Raw genomic sequence first — 21,528 nt, forward strand, 5'->3', positions numbered from 1 at the left:
GGTCTGGTCATAGCCTCCCATGGATTCAAATACCACTGCTATGCTGCTGATACCCAGCTCTTCCTCTCCTTTCCACCTGGTGAGTCAGACATCTCCGCACGCATTGCTGCCTGCTTGTCGGACATCTCTTCATGGATGTATAATCACCACCTCCAACTCAACCTCTCCAAAACAGAGATTCTTTACCTTCCAGCTGGCCTGTCCTCCTGTCACGACCTCTCGATCAAACTGGACAACTCACTCATTTCGCCTAGCTCCTTTGCTAAGAGTCTGGAAGTAACGATTGATGTGAGTCTGTCATTCTCTCAACATATCGAAGCCAACAACCCGGTCCTGCAGATACATCCTGCATAATATTCGTAGGATCTGTCCCTACCTCACTACTGACTCCACCCAACTACTTGTCCAGGCCATGGTGACTTCCTGTCTGGACTACTGCAACTCTCTTCTGTGTGGCCTTCCTGCTAATGCCATCAAACCTCTGCAGCTTCTACAAAATGCTGCTGCACGAGTTGTGTTTGATTTGGCAAAGCGCTCCTGGTTCCTGTATACAAATACACCAATAGAGCTGCCCCCGGCTATTTACAGGACTTGATCAACCGGTACACCCAAGCCAGGCCCCTTCGCTCATCTACTTCTGCTCGCGTGGTGGTCCCGCGCACGAAAGGCAAAGCTCGGAGGTTCTCGGTTCTGGGTCCGTTGTGGTGGAATGACCTTCCCCTGTCACTCAGAACTGCGGAAACTCTGTTTTCAAGAAGGGTCTGAAAACCCACCTTTTCCAGATTCACACACACATTTTCTGAACCGCTTGTCTCATACGGGGTCGCGAGGAACCGGAGCCTACCCGGTAACACTCACACACACACACACACACACACACACACACACACACACACACACACACACACACACACACACACACACACACACACTTTCTGAACCGCTTGTCCCATATGGGGTCGCGGGGAACCGGAGCCTACCCAGTAACACTCACTTCGCCCAAAATCTCTTCAGATCATCTACGATGTAACTGTTCATGCATCGTAACTCTAGAAGCATCCCCAGATACAACCTTTATTCAGCCATTACTCTGGTATTGTACTGCTCATTTGTGTATCTTAAAATATTTAATTAAAAAAAATTGGTGTGGGTATCAGGATTCGTCTGTGTCTTATGCAACTACTTGCACGATGAACCTCGGTGCAGCAAGTGGTAGGGAACAAACTAGGTTTGCTTGAGACTTTCATGTCTGCAGCTATGTCTCCTTCTCCCAATATAATGCATAAATTGTACTTTTGCTGAAATGTACGTCGCTTTGGACAAAAGCGTCTGCTAAATGAACAAATGTAAATATAAATGTAAATTATTTCAATGGCACAGTCTTATGTAAAACATACCTGTAAATGGAAAGCTGTTAAAATTGCATCTGTGAAATTCAGACATTTTTATTTTTCTTTTAATGGGAGCCATGAAACTACCTTTTGATACAGTAATCTATTGAGAAATTAACAATAAAAAAATGTTGAGGCAAACAAAAATTGTGCACTTTTATTATCTTTATTTCAGCACACCTCTAAAAATAGCTAGTTATGTATTTTGTTTATTGAAGCTATCTGTTGTAGTTGATACAAAAATATGTCTACCTGTGAAGCAAAAAATCAGAAAAGGTAAGAATGCATATGACTTCTCATCAAGAAATTATTTTAAAAGTGATCCTCTTAAGCAAACATTTTAAATATTAGATTGATTTGACACAAAGAATCTAATGTGAAAATCGAAAATGCCAAGTCAGTGAGTAAATATTAACCATGTATCATTTTTAAAATATCAGCCACACTTTGCACACCTTTGCAATGTCACACCAGGTGATTTCCCCACTACTACTTTACAACAAAGAGCTGGAGTTGAAGGACCTCAGGCTGTAGCTGAAAGGGGAGAGGTCCACACTGCCTCTACGGGACCCGGTCCGAGAGCCAGCGCGGGACCCGGAGCGGGACCCGGAGCGGGACCCGGGGGCTGACGCCACATTGTAAGGGCTGCTGATCCCTTTGGTTGACATGGAAGAGGCCTGGAGCATCTTCATGCCGTTGCTTTCTTCTACCATGCAGTTATCCATGGCCTCCTTATACGAGATCTTCAGTTTGGTCTTAGGACACGTCAGGTGCCTGAAGTTCCTTGTGTCCTGGAGTTTCTGTGCACTGCTACCATCCAGCCAACCTCTACGGATGGCGGCCTCAATGGTTATCCTCTGACCGGTCCGAGGGTCAATAAGACCTCCTGTGAGATACTGGTACTCTAAGAACCTCTGGCCAGCTTCATAAGGCACCCAGTTCTCCTTTATGGCTTCTGCCACTGACATCTTCCTCTTGATCTTTACATCCTCAAAGCCAAGAAAGGCTTTTTGGGCTGCCTTAAGTGTCTGAGCCATGTCCTCATCAATGATGCTTTGGTGCACAGCATCTTGAAGAGAAAGCCTTTGACCATTAGCTGGATTTATGATGCCACCAGTGCAGGCCTGGGCCTCTAACAGCCGTTGAGCAGTTATGGAATCTACTATTCCACGCCGCTGTGCTTCAGATATGGTTATTTTTTCAAGAGTTTCTGTATCAAATATGGCAGCAATTGGACTTTGGTCATCAAAACTTTCAGGTGGAGGTGAAAATGTTATGGAGATGCTGCTGAAACGTTTTTGCACAGTTGGGGATAATGGAGTGAGTTGCACAGGGCTACTGCAAGTCAATAAGTCTTCCATGTTACCGGATGTGATGGACAGTTCATTACTGGTCTTGCTGGTGATCTTCTCTGCAAACTCTGCTAGTGTGAGAGCTCCAGAATGATATTTTTGCAAAGTGCTCTGGTTAATGATCCCCCTGTCAAGTAAGTCTCGGATGTGGTACTGTTGGCCCGTTCTTCGGTCGACCACGGCAAGCTGAGTGGAGCCATCAGAGTCAGTGACTGTGATCTCCTGCCATTCGCACTCCTGCTCAGAAAGCTCCAGGAAGGTGTTGTAGTCAATTAGCTCACTGTGATAGGCCTCACGCAGCGTCATCTCCTTTCCCGTGTCTTTGTGAACAACCACAACCCTCCGCTTGCCGAGCATGTTCTGTGACTGGCTCTTCTGCTTCTCAGCCTTCTTCTTCTTCTTGTTGTCCTTGAGAGGCAGAAGGATAAGCCCTGTGTTCTGGTCAGTGATGCACCTTTCTTTGAGCTGCAAGTAGGTGAGGTTTTCTTGGGTGTTTGGATCAAAGAAACCCTTTGTGTCATCACCTTCATAACTTAATATTTCATTCATTTCTTTGTCAAAATATCCTTGTTTGTAAGCAACATCAACGGTTATTCGGTGGTTTGCTTGTGGATCAATGATGCCACCACTTGCAATCTGAGCTTCCAACAGTCTGATGCCATGTCCTCGTTCTACTAACTCCTTCTCAATGGCCTGGAAAAGTGAGATAGTTTTCCCAGTATGGGGATCCTTGTATCCAGTGACAGCCTTCTCAGCAGAAAGCAGTTTCTCCTTGAACTCCTTTCCAACGAGGCCTCTCTTATATGCTTCCTCTACTGTCAGATAAAGGTTGTTAAGGGGATCAATCATGAAACCTGAGGCAGCTTGAGCTTCTAGGAGCTCTAATGTGGTACCACATCTAAGGAGGCCCTCTTTCATAGCTTGGTAGATAGGTAAGATTCTATCGTTTTCTTCATCATAGATACCTGCAATGCAAGTTGATCCTTGTAGGTATGACTTGAGCTTATCTTCAATATCCTTGACTGTCATGACTTCCGCTTCTGATGGTTTCAAAAGGTTTGATTTAATCAGATCAGAAATGAGAACATCTCCTCTGATCCCTTTCACTGAATGTGCTGGCATCGACAACAAGAGCAGAGCAGTGGCAGGATCAGGACTGCATTTCATCTTCAGGTCACTGTAACTGGCCTTCTGCTTGGTTATGGGATCAATGTAGCATGCTGGCTTTTTGTTCAGGGCCCTGTAGACATCTTCGTCAATTAAAGAGCGACGAAGAGCAGCTTCTTTTGGAAGGAAGATGCTTAGGACAGGGTCAAGGATTCCTCCAACTGACTCCTGTGCCTGGAGCAAACGAAGCGCAGTTTCCCCATCAATCCTTCCACACTTCAAGGCCTGCCCTACAGACAAAATTTTGCCTGTGTACGGATCCTTAAAACCAGTACTGGCAGCTTCAGCCATCATCAGTACATCCCTGTCCTTGATATCTACAACACCTCTGGCACAGGCCACATCCACTGACATTTTCTCATTGGTTTGGGGATCTATGATATGGCCAGTGGCTGCTTGTGCTTCCAGCAGCATGGAAGCAACCTCCGGTGAAAGCAGCTCTTTGTTTTTAGCCTCAGTGATTGAAATTTTGCCCATAGGGCTACATACCACACCTGCAATGACTCCCGTGCCTTTGAGACAAAGCTGGATGTCGACAGCCACTTCGTCCACAGTCTTCTGGCCCTTGAGTAGCTTGTCAAGGCTGTCCGGGTCAATTACTCCACAGTCACGCAGCTCAAGAGCAGTAACTTTTCTGTGGATACCATCAAAGAAAAGCTTGGAGAGATCCACCGTGACCAAATCTTCGCTGGTCTGCGTTTGCTGGCTAAAGACACTGGGCCGTTGTCTAAGCTTCTTGAGGTCCTTCTCAAAGTTGTCCCTTAGAAGGCTAAGTTCTGAAACTTGCCTCTCTGTAGCGAGTAGCTTCATCTTGTACGTTCCCTCCACTGCTTTTAACTCTGCTGTAAGTCTCTCAATCTCGCTTCTCAAGGAGTTTCTCTCCCTTTCTGTCCTCTCTTTCTCAGAGTCTTGCTGCTTGATAAAATTGTCCTTTTGCTCATATTGGCTCTTCAGATAACTGAAGTCTTTCCTGATCTGCTCCTTCTCATCTTTGAGATGTTGCTTCTTCCGCATTTCAGACTCCATGGAGGCTTTCAGGTGGTTCAGCTCCTCTTCGTATCTCTGCATCTCTCTAGTCTTATCTTGTTCCATCAGCTTTATCTTGATGAGGAGACTGTCCTGGCTAGCATTTTTCTCTTCAGCCAGTCTCCTCATTCTCTTCTCCTCATCAATCTGAAAAGTGAGCCTGGTCACCTGATCACTGAGATCTTTCACCTGCCTATATGAGCTGTCAAGATCCAGCTTGGCAGCAGTACTTTGAGTAAATTGGGTTCTTTTGATTTCTTCCATGGTTTGCAGCTGCTCTTTGCACTCCGACAACTCCAGCTGACATCTAGCTAAGGCTTCTTGAAGAAACTTGTTCTTCTGGGACCTGTCTTGAATTTCATCTTTCAGATGTTTCAGCTCTTCTTCCAAAAGGTCAGTTTTAGTGTTTCTGATCTTGATGATAAAAAATATACTCTTTCAGTAAAATTAAACCCATGTTTCTCCTCCTGTCTGTAAACAATGTGCCTTGTGTATTGTATGTTTTTCTTAAAGTATTACTACATTTTATTACTGTACAAAAATACATCTGTACATAAAACACCTCACTCTAGCTATATATGTTTTTGTCGTTTGTTGCAATATAACAATAACTTAAGATAGAAAGTAGACATTTAATTTTTGTTCAATAATCTTTACCTTCAAATCCTCCATGTTTTCCCACATCTCAGCAAGAAGCTTGTAATAGTCACTGGAACGGGTGAAAAGCTCAGTGTAACTGGACTGCAGCTCTGCAGCCTAAAGGACACACAGCCACTCATCAGTCCTGCTTGTAAACTGGTACAGTCCAGTGCATTGTGGGAAAATACACGTCAACCCACTATATGTGTGTGCGGAAGTCGTGCGGACCTCTTGTCTGATGACATCAGCAGGGGACTGCAGCATGGTCTTTTTGACGGGGATGTTGAGCATTGTCTCCAGCCCGGCACTGTAGGAGGCGAGCTGCAGCTCATAGTCCTGTAGAATAATCCACATCAACATCAGCTACACTTGGGGCCACAACATGGCAGCACACGACAGTCCAAAACCAAGAATTTAACTGCAGTTGTGTCATTTTTACACAAATCCATCTACAAAAATGCTACGTTAATGATGGGGGTGGAACATTTTTACTCATTCCTGGTAGCTTAGCGAGGTCACAAGTTCAGATGATTCAGAACAATGTTACCTTGATGGAGGATGCGCAAGTGTTTGCATCTTTCTGTACATCTTCCACCTTTTCTTTCTTTGCTTTTATCTCAGAGTGCAGCATCTGTAAGTCCATGTGTGATCACAAATGTGAGGAACTATGTATAGGGATATTTTGGAGAGCCTTTCTCTCTTAGAGTTACCTTTGGTCAATCTATCATCAATGAGGAACAAAGCAGGAAGGCTTTTTCTGGACAGCTCATGAAACAATACCTTGTGCTGGTTAAGGTTCTGTGTGAGGAGTTTGGGACCACTGAACTCTTTAGCCTGAAGGGCATCCTGGCGCTTACGTGTCTCCTCAATCCAATGGCGTAGCATGGAGCTGGTCTGCTGGTAGTGCTTCAACTGCTGTTGCTGCTTCTGAAGATCCCAGATCCTGAAGGAAGCAGATTTTTTACTGGCTGTGCACAGATAAGACAAAGACCACACGTAGGCAATAAACTCACCAACCCACAGAACCAACTGCACAAGTCTGAAACCAGAACACCTAAAGATAAGAGTAAAATAAAACTTCCAAGAGAGGGAAAAAGACCATACAAACACCAGCTACAAATACATCAAAAACAGCACAATGACCAAGACCGACCACACATAGGAAACACACAGACCACATATGGTGTAGACCTCACAGTTATTATAGGCTTCTGAATGAACACTGCTCCTTATTCAAAGACAGAGTGGAAAGGAAACATTTACTTCTATGTCTTATTTTACACCCAAGTTTTAATGTGAACAGGGTAGTAGGAGCCCAGCTCTGACCTGCTGTCAGTCTGGGTCTGGACGCGTTGCCAGCGATCTGACAGCTGGGCCACCAGTTCGGAATACTTGGACAGGTCCAGATCACACTTATGAAAGGACTGGCTCATCTGGTTGTTCCAGTGTATAACATTAGCCAGGTTCTTCTCCACCTCTTTCAGGAGGTCCCTCTCCTGCTCCATCTCGGCCTTCATTTTCTACACAACGTAGGAAATAACACACATTTCTTTTGAGAACACCGGGCTTTTCCAAAGATGTCATTACCTACAAATTGGCATGCCAAATTTATCTGCAAACCAGAAGAATGATTCATGCTTATTATTGGGTTGATAGAGTCAGAAGATGTGTTGGTAATCATTTTAATTGGTTACCTTCAGGGAGACTCTGTAGTCCTCAATTTCCGTCAAGTTGAGGGAGGTGGTGTCCTTTTCAGCCAGGCTTGCCTCATGCGTCTTTATTATCTCCTCAGCCTGAAGCAGGCTGTCCAATAGGCTCTGCAGGGCTTTCAGCCTGAAGACATGAGGAGTAAGAGTCTCAGAGTCAAATCAAGAAAATACAATAATACTCATTAAGACTCATTGGATCCTGTCTTGCCTTTGGTTGTAGGAAGAAGAGAAGCCTTGTAGACTGCCCAGTTTCTGGTTGAGGATCGTGAGCTCTGCCTCCAAGAACTTGGCTTTGTCTAAATCTGCCATTCCCTCGAGCTGCTTGGAGATCCTCTCCTTCAGCCTGATGTATGTTTCACGGATCAAATCAACATCCCGATGGGCACTCTACAATTTTTAGTAGATTCCCATTAGCACTTTGTAAAAATCCACATCCTGCCCTTCGTAAGTCCACTGTAAAGCTTCAAAAATTTCACAAATGAAGGTTGGAAAGTTGGTCCAGGAACAAACCAAGTTTCTGACAAGAGAAGCAGAATGGGCAAACCTGGAGCATAAGGAGGCGCTTGGAGCATTCTTTGCTGCTGTTCTCCCGCAGAGGGACGTGGAGGTGCTGGGTAAGGCCCAGTTCAAATGCCTCCAGTCTCTGCCGCAAGCTGTGGAGTTCCATCATAAAGGTCTCACTCTCATTCACTGGGGGGGTCGGTGGAAGTACAATAACAGGGTCTATACAGAAAACGACAAATTATTCAAAACAGAGTTGACTTATTTTAAAACCCAAGGTGATCACCACTGTTCTACATGTATATTAATAGCTTAAAACATATGATGCACATAAAAGGCATAATGAGGTACATATGAGGCCCTTACTGTTAGTGGAAACCTGTACGACCAATTTTTTGTAGTGCTTCTGGGCCTGGTCAACTTGTGTTTCAATCATCTTCTTGTCCTCATCACCGAACATTTGAGACTGAAGGCTGTTGCATTTGAACTCTTCATAATGAGTCTCCAAGTTCTTCATGATATTCCGATATTCATCCGGATTCATCTGTGAGAGCTTCGGCAGCCAAAAAAGCACCAGGACAAGAAATCAAAGAGGTATTTTATCAGTTACCCTGAAACTATGGAAATAGGGTCAACATCTGAAGTCCACAAAGAACAGCCAACATGATCTCACCCTGCTGATGGTGAGAGAATTGATATGCCTGATGTCTAATATGCAGTATTGCCAAGAAATCAAGCTCTTGATGTTGATGTAGAGCTGATTCCAAATCTCCATGATGTCATCAAAACACTTCTCATTCCTGAAACCATGCAACTGCATGTTATCACCATATAGTTGCATATTAACATTTTAAAAGTAGTGAATGTTCTTAAAATGTGGTAACACTCAATCGAGCAATCCAAGCACTCGTTCCATTTTGTTCAACAGCCTCTTTGTAACAGTGATTCTACTGGGAAGAGATCTGTTTGATGAGATTACTTCTTCTTGCAATATTAACAGAAAATAACTATGAAATATATATGTGTGAGATATTACGCTTTTGCCAGATTGATGCTGAGGTTGTTGGGTGGGGGAATCAGGAGGCACACGGAAGGGATGAGCATATCTAGTCCTCCTGGTCCTGCCACAAGCCACTTGCTGCGCTGTGAGTTGTCCTTGAGAATGCCATTGTTGTCCTTGTGTATAACGGTCTGCACATCAAATATGACAAGAAAAAGCATTAAGGACTTGAGCTTGCTGCTAACCATCCTTCCTTCCTGTGGTTTACAGCACATATTGACCTTGTTGTATCTCTTGCTCTGCGATCAAATTGTGATCACCCAACCCTGGAGATCCACTGTTCAAGCCAACTGCTCCTCACATTTTTCAGAACTGCCAAGTGAACAGCAGTTCTCTTGAACAGCTAAAAACCTATTTTTACTCATTTCTTTGCTCCACTGGACATACTTAAGTCATCATATAAGTTATCACCTTAACTACTGGCTTGTATGTACATTTCCATACTTCCAATATCTATACTACCCAGAGCCTTCACTTGGACAACTCCTCTATCTTGTCATTCCTATTTTGGTTGAGGGGGCACAGTGGCGCAGCAGGCCTGGCCGGGTCCCGCTCTCTGCCAGGTCTGGGGTTCGAGTCCTGCTTGGGGTGCCTGCGACAGACCGGGGTCCCGTCCTGGGTGTGTTTCCTCCCCCTCAAGCCCTGCACTGCCGGGTTAGGCTCTGGCTCGCTGCGACCCCACTTGGGACAGGCGGTTTCAGAAAATGTGTGTGATTAGAATAATGATGGTATCTGTATTTGTTTAACCACTTTCAACACGTCTCTTGGTCTTTTAATTTTTGCTCTCATAAGAGTCCAGCACTGCTTCGGTTTCCAAGAGGCATCTTCCTTCCGCAGATGGTATGCATAAGTACATACTGCATACATACATACTGACAGAGAAAGTAAGTGATGAATTTATGTGCATTGAGCCTACCTGGTCCTGTCTGAAGTCACACAGTGCCTGCACCAGCACTGCCCCAGTGGTCCTCTCTTCCGGGTTCCGTGGCTTCAGCCTCACAATGCTCTTAGACTTATTGACCAACTGCTGCACTTGCATCCTGTGCTCCATAAGCCTCTGTTTCTCTTTCTGCAGGACCAGACATTACCCAGGCAAGCAGTTGGTCCTCTCTGCATCACTCACGTGATCCAACATGAATTCTATAACTTACCTGCAGACCCTGCATTTCTCACCTTTAATTTTTAAGCTACCAAGTAAAGATGAAGTGATGAAGTAATTCATGCCATACCTCAAGATTCTTGAGAAGGTCGAAAAGCTTCTCCAGAGGTGTATTCTTATCACAGGTGAACTGTTTGTGAATGTTCTCACGGTCTTTCTCCAGCTTGAGGCTTATCTCATTAGCTTCCTTGAAGAACTGCATGACCCAGAAAGAAGAAACAGCGTCACTGTTTCCTGACACACAAATCAGACTGTAAAAAGTCTAAATGAAAATCAGATCAGGTATCTGGACAGATGAAAGTGTGCACCTTACCTGGCTATATGCCATGTTCTCTTTCAGGTGCACAGAAATGCACTTGGTGATCTGCAGTAGCCAACTCCATTGTATCTGCAGAGTTTCCATGTAAGCCTGATGATGTTAAAGTGGGGTTATCAAGTGCACACATGGATCCACAGGTTAACATAGAAAGGCCATAAATATAAGGTCTTCCAGCACTTCCTACAGTACATAATTTGTTTTAAAAAATTTATCAATCCACTCAGAAACTACATGTCTTGGTTGCAGTTTGTGCTGTAATGACACAGAGACTTTTGACTATTTTAAGAGTCTTCCGTAATGCATCCACACCATAATTAGCGTGTTCCTTAATAAATCAGCTTCAACAATCATGTGTTCGTATCTAAAGTTATTCGTCGGTTGTTGGACTTTTGTTTGTTCTGGGTTGTGTGTCACATTGTAGAAAAGTATCTCCCAACAATGTATATTGTCAACACAAGAGGACATGGCAATGATCACTTACACCAATCTTGTCAGAGGCTGGGTGGTTGTTTTTCAGAAGATTGTCCACTTTTTGCTGAAGTTTATTCAGATCCTTTTCTTTTTCTTCCAGGTCCCTCATAAGTCGCTAAAGAAGCAAAAAGAAACACCAATTGCATCAGGGTAACGAACATCACCTCCAGGTTAATCTTTTTCTCTGAATTATGCTCTTAGTCATCATGGTAATGGCTTTTGTGAGGGAGTCACTGAGTGAATCATCAAATCACACACAGAGAAATGCAATGTGGCGCAATACTGCTCAGGCCGGTCAAGCCCCTTACAGAGTAGCTCTCCTGCTTCTGGGGGATGTAGATGTCAATGTTCTTGTCTCCCCAGTCAAACACCAACTCCTTTTCCTCCCGCTCGTTCACCCACATGATCTCCTTGGAGATCTCTTCAATGATGCTCTGCAGCTCCCGTAGCCGATGGAGTCGGCTGAAGGACATTTTCTAGAAATCAAAGTACATAGAGCAGTCCTGTGCTGTCAGAGGCATGTTTCCTGGGTGAGGGTTGGCTTTCTCCATTCCTCTAGTAGAGATGCCCACCTGTAGACTGTCCCACTCTTGCTCCAGGACAGTGAGAGTGCTTCTGTCCCCTTTTTGCATCTGGAACAAAGATCCATTGCAGTTCAGATGCACCAACATGCATATCTCATGTCTTTTGTGGGATGTGTACATGAGCAACACCTGAGCAATTGCGTAAGTATCAGCTCTTATTCGATCAAAGGTAAAGAATAAAATACTAAGAAAAATGTAAGTATACTGTACATATTTTAGCTAGAGTGCCTTGCACCCCCTTAGATGTCGTGCCCGTCATGCTACTACTGATAAGACACATTAAAAACATATTATAGTGGAAATATGCCATTTAAAATTGGGCTTTCAAAAGCTGTTACACATTTTTGGAGATTTTTTTTTGTACCATCCACTGAATGCAACCATTTCTGCTGTTGCCTCATTCAGTTTCTATTGGGATCAATAAAGTGTTTATCTGTCTTTCTGTCCATCCGTCCATCTGCCTATCAGCATTACCGGAAGTCTGGCTTTGCTCGAAGGAAATGTGGAAAAGGTCAGTGTACCAGCTCATCCCTGGCCCTCTCCACCTCTGAGCTTCTCTGGATGGAGCTGTGGAACCTGTTGTGGTTGGTGATCTGCTGCTCGATGGCTGCTGGGTCATCTGCCCAAGGGGCCGTCTCTATGAGGCGCTGGGGGAGACCCAGGTCATACGTCAACTTCAAGTCAGATGACTGGTCATGCATTACATTTCAGTTTACTCCCCGAGTCTCTGTGGATACCATGCTTATTATAGTATGTGGACTGAAGGTGGCAGTAGACACTCACCATAACAGAAAGAGAAAAAAAATTGAACATCAATGTTACAACAGAACCAAAAGAGGCTTTGTTTACTCAAAGACAAGCTCCCATCCAGGTAGAAGAAATTTCAGTTGAGACTTCCTGCCGTTGCCACACCCTCAGTTCACTATGCTATTCCTCAATACCTATGTGTTAAACAAGACTGAATAGCCAAGCTTTCCCAGACTAAATACAAGACTAAGACCAAAGTGATCTGTTGAAGGGCACAGGCTTTTTTGATGAAAATAAAGTGTTGGCTAAAGAATGAAGGTACAGGACCGAGAAATGGACTGGAGAGGAGGGGGTTGGCAGTGACAGAAGTATAGAATTAATACCCCACTACTGGGGAGAAAAATGACCAATGATCTTAAAGAGGATCGGGAGGCTTTTTTAAAGTTGAGTTTCAGCTGATTAATTAATCCACCACTTTCTTTCAGATTTTTTTTGGAAAAGTCTGGAAAATGTTTTAAAAACATAATTCTGTGATGTGATGCACTGGACTGTCCAGTCAGTCCAGTCTCCGGTCACCTAAGGTACAGTCACATGTGAATGAACTGTAATATGAGTAATTTCATTCCTTTTGCTGGCAAGGCATCTGATTTGCATGTTCAAACCAGGAAACACACGTGGCCTGACAGCAGGCTCCGACCTACCACACCTGAGTGTGATCGCCTTCCCTTGCTATGGCCACGCCCCTTGGCTGGACGCTCTCAAATGAACAACACCAGAAGTAGAAGGCAGGCACCTTCTTTTGTCCAATCCAGCCGATGGCGTCCTGGAAGCTCCGTCCCACGTCTTCCAAGGGGAAGGCGATCCCGTACCGCAGCCTCAGCAACTTCTGCTCGTACTGGTCCAGGCTGTGGGACATACAAAGGAGGGAGGGGTCATCCATAGCACCACCATCCTTCCCACACACCTCAGCTACCCCAAAGAAGCTTCCTTCAGCTATGCTTCACATCAGGCCAGCATTGTTTGACTAAAATTGTATTTTCAGGATGGAATAAATAACCACAATAAAAATATCAACGCAGCTATCGAAATGTGAACATACGGCACATGTGGATTAAAGGTGCTGTGTAGATCAACACTTAGAGCAACACCAGTGTCAGCAAGTGGCTGATCAAGTGTCTTGCGTGGGCGTAACTGCTGAGCTCTGGCCCTGGCAGACAGCGACCCCCCACCCCACCCCACCCCGGCATGGAGCACAGGCCTGGCTACATTCCTCCCTTATATCAGAAGTAACATCTCTGCAGAACACAGTCATTTCACACAACTTCCCACTCACACACACCCCACCACACACACACACACACACACACACCTTTCTCAGGAAGCACATGCATATACAGTTGTGGAAAGTGACGTACTTCTTCTGCACGGGCTCGCTCGGCTGGCCGCGACGGTGCAGCTCCACGGCGCACGTCTTCAGCTGCTCAAACACCTCCGAGGCCATGGCCAGGTGCCTCTCGTAGTCACCCCCCTGGGCAACAAACGGGGGACTTAAAAGCTTATTTAGAGGGGCACAGAGCCACATCACCTTGAATAACGTGGCTTTTCTTCCACAGTCCAGAGACATGTAGACTGGTGGCTTTAAACTCCCCAAAGTGCGCAAAAGGCTTCCCTACAATGGACTGGTGTCCTTTGCCTCCAGGATAGGCTCCGAACCACCGCGACCCACACCTGGGCAAGTGGTTAATGACAGTGAGTGAATGTGTGAAAAAAAAATAAAATGTGCAAATAACATTAAATGTTATTGAAATATCAGAGGAACTTCCCACAAAGGACCTATGTGGCCAAAAGACTGGCCCAGGTAAGCCGATAGTGGTGCGTTTTGTTTACCTGCAGTTCACTGTGTGTTTGCACACTCTGCCTGTCTGGGTGTGATACTCACCTGTTACAGCGTTCTTCCGGTGTCACAGCGTTGCTGCATTTCTGCTGCTGTATCTATCAGTCTACTCCTTATCTTTTATAACATGTATACTTTGTGCACTGTGCGTAATTCCAGTGTAAGAGAAATACCAAAGAAAAACCTCAGATTTTACCTTACACAATGGTACAGTGCGTAAGGTATACGGCAGATGACTGCCCATCCCTACTGTACTGGGTGTGTCACCTTTGTATCACAGTGACAGAGAGAAATCCTTTCACTGGAACCTGTCACAAAAGATGACATGAGTGACAGGTGCCTCCACATGGAAAAAGGTTCAAGAAGACAGGTTGGAGCTCCTCTCAGAATAATATCCTGATGACTTTCACTGACAAGCATTTCATCCTCTACCCATTCCTGCCCCTCTGAGGGGAAAAAGCAGAGAACAAACAAGCACTTGCTGGCAAAATAATTTTCGCTCTTCAGCTGGTTTATGGCTGACAGTGGGGCTATGCCCGAAAGTTTGCTTTCAGGGGTTGTTTCACGCTCAAATGAGAAAACTTTACTTTCTATGTTATTTATTTATTTCTAGAGTTTTCTCCAAGGTGACTTAATATGGGAGGTGTGACCAGGGTAATTGCTTATACTGATTTACTCATTTATACACATACACAGGCTGAACCCGCTTGTACCGAGTGGGGTTACGGCAAACTACAGCTTAACCCAGCAAGACAGGACGCAAGGCTGGAGTGGGAGGGGACACACCCAGGACAGGACACCAGTCTGTTGCAAGGCACCCCATGCAGGGCTCGAACCCCAGACCCACTGCAGAGCAGGATCCGGCTGAACACGTTGCACCACCACATCCCCCACGCTCATTTATACAGTAGGGCAATTTTTACTTTATCAAATAAGGGTAAGTACCTTGATCAAGTGTTCTACAGAAGGGGTGGGATTCAGGCCCAAGTCATTCTGATCGCAAGGTGACAGCTTTAACCACTGCGCCACCCACAGCCTTCTTAGCATAATAAAAGTAATAAAGTGTCTGGGACAAAAGTGCAACTTGGTCTTTGTTGTATATGAGGGTAAGGAACTTCACACATATTTGCATGGTCTCTATATACATTAGCTCTAATCCCTATGTACTTAGTCGCTAAGGTTTTTTTTTAAATTACAAGCATTGCATGAAACATCTCAAGCGCTGCACTCATAGAAAATGCAATAACCTGTATGGAACAGCTGGCAGTGAGGTGTTTAAGCTGCTGCTTTTTAACCCAAAGGTCACAGGTTCAAATCCTCCCTTTGGCTGTAGAACCCTTGAAGAAGGTACTTACCCTAAAATTGCTCTGCCAAAGTTAATGATCTGTATAAATGGGGAAATAATTGTAGGTACGTTGCTTTGGAAAAGCATCAGCTAAAATGTACCTGTGTGTCGGTGACAAAATAAAGGAGACAAGGCCCTTCGCCAAACCTTGCACAGAATCACAGGATGTGTCGGACCTGAGCATGTCCCCCCGGGTCAGTGACGCACTTACCGACTGCATGGTGTATTCAGCTTTCTTCAAGTACTCCTGCAACTGGCCCTGCTGAACCTTCACTCTCTGCAGAATCCTGTCTCCGTGGAGGCCAGAAAAGGACACCGTGATCATGGTCAAGTAGTACATTGAAAAACGGTTTTTTACATCCACTCCTTTCAGCACCAAACTAACATTTCAATGTTCATTCGCTCCCTCAAAAGCATCTCAAACATGCTGCAAATCAGAAATTCACAACTTAATCGAAACAAGCATCGGCAGGCCTTTCTAACGCGAGCCGTGTTCTTAGAATTCCACCTGCAAACCCTGTTTTAACCTCATCTTCGCAAACTTGGCTGGGATTAATTGACTGGGACAAGGCACCACCTCGGGGGAGTGTGTCTTACACCAGCGATTCTCTCCTCAGCCCTGAAATCCCAGTGAACATACCATAGAGCTCAGCAGAAATGTTAAAATTTCTTCAGAAGGACAGGTGGTGGTATTCTGTATAATGGTAGTGTGTATAACATTTAGTGTGGACTAACAGTCCTTATGATGAGTCTCCTTACTAAACCCTCCATTCGCACTAGAATGAGAGCTTTAACAGACAGGTAGGACTTGATAGTAGAAACAAGTCCAACTGTGGGCTCATTCAGCAAAGAAAGCGATTTTTTGCCGGAGCAGCAGGTGCTCCATCCTCTTCACTTCGCCAGCGCTCGTCTCGGACTTAGTAATATTCGTCGATATTCGGATAAACTTTTTTTGCAGCTACTCCTGTGATGAACGCTGGCTCATGTGGTGGAAAGTAACTAACTAACTGCACTTAAGAATCGCGCGTCTGCACTAAGTGTCTCTTCCTGTACACATTGTATCATCTATGATATGTACAGTGCTTTCGAGAAAAGCTTCTGCTAAATGAATAAATGTAAATAATAACAACTTGTGCTCAAGGTGACTTACCCATTGACACCAGTAAGCATTTTTACTGCACCAGTTAATTACCTGACACTTTTCCCTAAAGCATCTAACAAATGGTCAGCTGTTTTTTTTTTTTTTTTTTTACCAAAAAAGTTCCCCTTTTACGCAGGAGGCTTATTCTACTGCAGTTAATTATGATAGGTACCTTACTCAAGGACACTTGAAATAGAGGTGAGATTCGAACCTCCAACCATCAGGTCCAAAGGCGGCTGCTCTAACTACGATACTATCTGCATTCCAGCAGCTCTAACAAGGAGAGAAGCCGCAGTCTAAACAGTCTGGAACCCGCGTCCAGGGTAGGGGAGGGGAGGGGAGGGGAGGGGAGTAGTACGTACTCTGGCACCGCTCCGACGCGCAGGAACATCCTGGAGGCGCGGGGTCCGTCCGCGGTCACGGGCGAGTGGGCGAGGTGTCCCCCGCCGTGGGCCTCCATCCTGGCGTACGGGGACTCGAACATATCGCCGCTGCTGGAGTCGATCCTGGCGATCAGGGGGACCAGTCGGCTAGGAGAGCCGCTCACGCTCATGGCTGAGACTGAGAGGCTCGCTTCGGGGAAACAAGTGCGGGACGCGGCGGAGCAGCGCGGAGAACGAAAGCGCGTTCACGCCCCCGGCGCTCCGAGCAAACGCCGCCCCTCCGCGCGCTCTTCCTGAAGCGAGTGAGTGCGGAGCGACGCCTAAGTGCGTCTTGCGGCGATGTTTCCCTCATAAGGGATCGTGGAAAAGGTCGTAATGCGACTCAGAGTCGCTTGTTTCCCTCGCGCTGAACGCGTTGCCAATCGGTACCCAACACAATAATAAACATTTACATACAGTTTATTGGTTCAGCACACGACACACTTTACTGCAAGGCGACGTACATCTCAGAGAACAATACAAGTGAAGGGTGCATTACATCAACAGAAGGAGATTTGGATGCAGACACGTGGTGCTTCTTGAGTTCTAGCCGTTTGTCACACACTGTGCCGCCGTATAAACCAGTATACATTACCTGAGTAGCTGCAAATAGTTTTTTTTTTTAATTATTAAACATGTAACACACTTGGACATGTTCATCAAGGACATAAGAGATCAGGGTAGAAGTGAGTCTGACAGAGGTGAGTTTTGAGACCCTTCTTGAATGTTGAGAGAGATTCAGCAGTTCTGAGTGAGTGAGGGAGGGAGGGAGGTCATTCCACCACATTGGAACCAGAACCGTGGGTTGGACCGTAGTCCTGCTTTCCGGTGGGTCTGGGGTTCGAGTCCCGCTTGGGGTGCCTTGCGACGGACTGGCGTCCCGTCCTGGGTGTGTCCCCTCCCTCTCCGGCCTTACGCCCTGTGTTGCCGGGTAGGCTCCGGTTCCCCGTGACCCCGTATGGGACGAGCAGTTCTGAAGATGTGTGTGTGTGTGTGTGTGTGTGGAACCAGAACTGAATCCTTTCAGCTTTTGATTTTGGACCTTCTGCACATGGGACCACCAAGAGGCCAGAGGTGGGAGAGCCTAGAAGTCTCGTTGGGGTGCAACGAGTGATCGGGTCTTGTAGATGTAGGGGAGCAGATCCGTTGACGGTCCTGTAGGTCGTAACCGGAGCGTTGAACTTGATGTGAGCAGCTATAGGAAGCCCATGCAGAGAGACGAGGAGGGGGATACATGGGAACGCTTCGTCAGGTCAAACGCAACACATACGGTAGAGCGGCATTCTGTACCAACTGGAGAGGTTTGATAGCAGAGGCCTGAATGCCAGACAGGAGAGAAATGCAGTAGTCCAGGTGGGATACCACCATGGCCTGGACCAGGAGTTGTGTAGAGTTTGTTGTGAGATAAGGGTAGATCCTGCAGAGGTTATGCAAGATGTATCTATATAACCAGGTTATGGCTTCGAGTGAGAAAGACAGACTTGAGTCAACTGTTTCTCCCAGATTCTTAGCTGATGAGACAGGTGAAATGAGTGAATTACCCAGATTGATAGAGAGCTTCCAACAGCAGGATGAACCAGCTGGGAGGTGAAGAATCTCATTTTTGGAGAGGTTGAGTTGTAGGTGGTGGTCAGACATCCAGGCAGAGTTGTGTTATCTGAAAGGCAAGTGACATTCTGAAAGGAAAAAACAAAACAAAGCAAAAATTTAAACACACACACACACACACATTTTCAGAACCGCTTGTCCCGTACGGGGTCACGGGGAACCGGAGCCTACCCGGCAACACAGGGCGTAAGGCTGGAGGGGGAAGGGGACACACCCAGGACGGGACACCAGTCCGTCACAAGGCACCCCAAGCGGGACTCGAACCCCAGACCCACCGGAGAGCAGGACTGCGGTCCAACCCACTGCGCCACCGCACCCCCAAATTTAAACATAAAAGGTATTTAAAAATGTTTTATGGTTCCTACAATAAAAATGTAAAATTTATTATGTAATAATTACACAAATAACTCACACACACAGTCTGAAACTGCTTATCCCAAGCAGGGTCACGGTGAACCAGAGCCTAACACAGCAACGCAGGGCGCAAGGCAGTCCGTCGCAAGGCGCCCCAAGCAGGACTCAAACCCCAGACCCACCAGAGAGCAGGACCCGGCCAAACCCGCTGCAGCACCGCCCCCCCCCTACACTAATAACTTTCCAACCTTATTTTTGTTTATTGCCCATCTCCTCATTCATCTGTAGTACTGAAAACCCACTTTCATTCATAAAGGACAGACTTTTTGCTTTTAAACAATTGGCATAAATTTGACAGAAGGGCATTTCTCACTCCCATGCAAGGATGTCTTTCAGTGTCTTTTCAGCCTTGCAAGGCCTGGCCTGTTCCAGTTAGTTCTGTGCAATGTACCGTAGGGTTATTGCACATGCATGGGCAGTGCATACTGTCAGTCTCCATTGTAGTGTAGGTTGCAGCACTGCACTCATCAGCGCAGATGCAATATTTCTCATCATCTGACTCACTGGAATGAAACCTGTTGCTAAACATGGTACGTTTGCCTAATCCCGCGTAGTGGAAGCGCTCTCACTGTCAGCTGCCAGATCGATCTGTGGTTCTGGTGAAGGTGAACTGGGCACGGCTGCAGCATTGCTCAAAGGAGAGGGAGTCAGGATGCAAGACAGAGGAATGCGACGTCTCTAATAATATAAAGAAAGTGGTGTTTTTGACCACGGATATATGCTCTCTTTTACTATAGTTTTACTATGGTTCCATACTGTATGAGATGAGAGGAGGAAAATATTTTAATTTACAGTATGTTTTGCTGAACCCTGCAATACCAAGATGCCAACATAAATCTGCATTTCATTTGTATTTAGACTATTATTTTGATTATTATTATTAGTAATAATATGTGATTTCTCATTGCACCCCAGGCAGCTCTGCTGTGCGAGGCAATGTGCTCAGTTACGGGTGTGCTTGCTGTACCTGATGTATGATTCTGTAGTTTCACCCTGGTAAAGAGCTGTCAAGGCAGTAATTACCCATCTACACAAAGGTTCAGTTGCACCTGCTTCAACACGCTCAGTATGATTCCGCAACGGCAGGAAAGGCACGTAGTTCAGTGGATTACATCAACTCGGGTCACAGACCCAGGGAGGGTGAGGTGAGACACGTGTCACCAGGTTGGCTGAGCGGCTGAGGTGTTGGACTTCCCATCTAATGGGTCTAAACCCACATGGATTTGAACCCCACCTGGTAGCTGTTCTGTGCTTTACTTTAATTGCCTTCCAGACATGCTGCTCTTGGTGCCTCAACAGGAAGGGTCTTTCTCTCTCTAACTCCAAATCTGTGGAACGAACTTCCACTTGGCAGCAGGTCTTACAATCTCGTGATGTTCCACAGCTTTCTGAAGACCCGTCTCTTCTCCTGACATTCTTTGGACATTTCTCCCATTGTGTCTTCAGTGCGTCTCCCTTTCTGATGGTTTAATACAGTTTTATTGCTCCTGACAGATGTGTCCACTACACTAATCTTACATTTACATTTATTGATTCAACAGACGCTTTTGTCCAAAGCGACGTACATCTCAGCAAAAGTACAATTTATGCATTACATTAAGAGAAAGAGACAGAGTTGCAGACATGTGACTCAAGTAAACCTAGTTTGTTACCTACCACTTGCTGCACCGAGGTCCATCATTCAAGCAGGTGCATAAAACACAGGACAGACAAATCCTCATACCCTCCTACCATTTTTTTTTACATAATATTAGAAGATACACAAGCAATCTTGTGTAAACTACAGGACAGTATTTCACCTTAGACTGATATCATCTCTCCACCATCCTGTATCCTAACAGCCACTTACATACTGCATAAACCTGATATTATAAGTCACTTTGAAAGGGGAACAGTAATAACAAGGTTGTTCTTTGCACAGATATTTACCTGTCCAGTATCAGCAAGGTTTGGTTTGGTTGCACGACAAAAGTGAATGACGATGCTGTGAGAGAATTTCAAATATGCGTTTTTAGCATCGTCATATATTATGTTTATGTCCGCTTGCATCGTCTATTATGTATTATTCATAAAGCATGAGAAATATATGCATAATCTAAGAACCCGGTACTTGACTTTATCAAAGTCCTCTACCCTACTGGGTATTTCTTTTTTAAATTGTCACTTTACCGCAGGAGAACAGTGTCCTGAATTAGCTGTTCATCAAACTTTTACATTTATTTGGCACTTTTCTTCTAAGCAGCTTACAATAATTGACACAGGAGGGTAAATTTTAGAGGAGTAATTCAGAGTAAACACCTTAACTACAGGCCCTTCAGCAGGTGGGATTTGAACCTATTATCTTCAAGTCTAAAGGAAGTCATGCAAACCACTATACTACCTGTTGCCTCCACAATTAAAAGCATGTTTTTTGTATTTACAAGAACCCGTCACGGAACAAGTCACGTCCCACAACAGGGGTCCAGTCTCGTAGCCCGGTGGAGGCTCCAAGCACAGCGGTTTAAAGGCCCAGAATTCACCCGTTTGGAATTTATCTTTGGAAATACTGAATGTATGTGCAATATCTTCCTCAACAAATA

The 21,528-nt window shown here is 45.4% G+C and overlaps 1 protein-coding gene across 2 annotated transcripts; it reads right to left on the reverse strand.

Annotated features, from left to right (window-relative positions):
- Nucleotides 1-1,788: 1,788 nt before the first annotated feature.
- LOC108937755 (desmoplakin-like) lies at nucleotides 1,789-17,235 on the reverse strand. 2 transcript variants are annotated; one of them, XM_029253636.1, is made up of 23 exons: nucleotides 16,868-17,235; nucleotides 15,576-15,651; nucleotides 13,541-13,653; nucleotides 12,919-13,030; nucleotides 11,900-12,025; nucleotides 11,367-11,426; nucleotides 11,103-11,270; nucleotides 10,805-10,909; nucleotides 10,318-10,413; nucleotides 10,075-10,200; nucleotides 9,762-9,914; nucleotides 8,822-8,976; nucleotides 8,459-8,585; nucleotides 8,152-8,338; nucleotides 7,829-8,007; nucleotides 7,493-7,671; nucleotides 7,270-7,408; nucleotides 6,902-7,095; nucleotides 6,356-6,518; nucleotides 6,123-6,206; nucleotides 5,804-5,911; nucleotides 5,594-5,692; nucleotides 1,789-5,350 (listed from the first exon to the last, which is right to left on the reverse strand). In XM_029253636.1, the coding sequence occupies exons 1-23, from the start codon at nucleotides 17,056-17,058 to the stop codon at nucleotides 1,886-1,888; spliced, it is 6,405 nt and encodes a 2,134-aa protein (XP_029109469.1). In that variant the 5' UTR covers nucleotides 17,059-17,235; the 3' UTR covers nucleotides 1,789-1,885. The 2 variants fall into 2 exon arrangements, with proteins under 2 accessions (XP_029109469.1, XP_029109470.1); XM_029253637.1 differs by lacking the exons at nucleotides 15,576-15,651; nucleotides 16,868-17,235 and having other exon boundaries at nucleotides 11,900-12,015; nucleotides 13,495-13,542.
- Nucleotides 17,236-21,528: the final 4,293 nt, after the last annotated feature.

Source organism: Scleropages formosus, chromosome 7, assembly GCF_900964775.1.
Source record: "Scleropages formosus chromosome 7, fSclFor1.1, whole genome shotgun sequence".
Taxonomy (NCBI): Eukaryota; Metazoa; Chordata; class Actinopteri; order Osteoglossiformes; family Osteoglossidae; genus Scleropages; species Scleropages formosus.

Coding starts and splice junctions, on each gene's coding strand:
- LOC108937755 (XM_029253636.1), bottom strand. CDS start 17,058: ATGAGCGTGAGCGGCTCTCCTAGCCGACTGGTCCCCCTGATCGCCAGG. Junction 8,339..8,458: donor ATTCTCTCACCATCAGCAGG/GTGAGATCATGT, acceptor TGGCTGCCGAAG/CTCTCACAGATGAATCCGGA. Junction 6,207..6,355: donor AGAACCTTAACCAGCACAAG/GTATTGTTTCAT, acceptor ATGGACTTACAG/ATGCTGCACTCTGAGATAAA.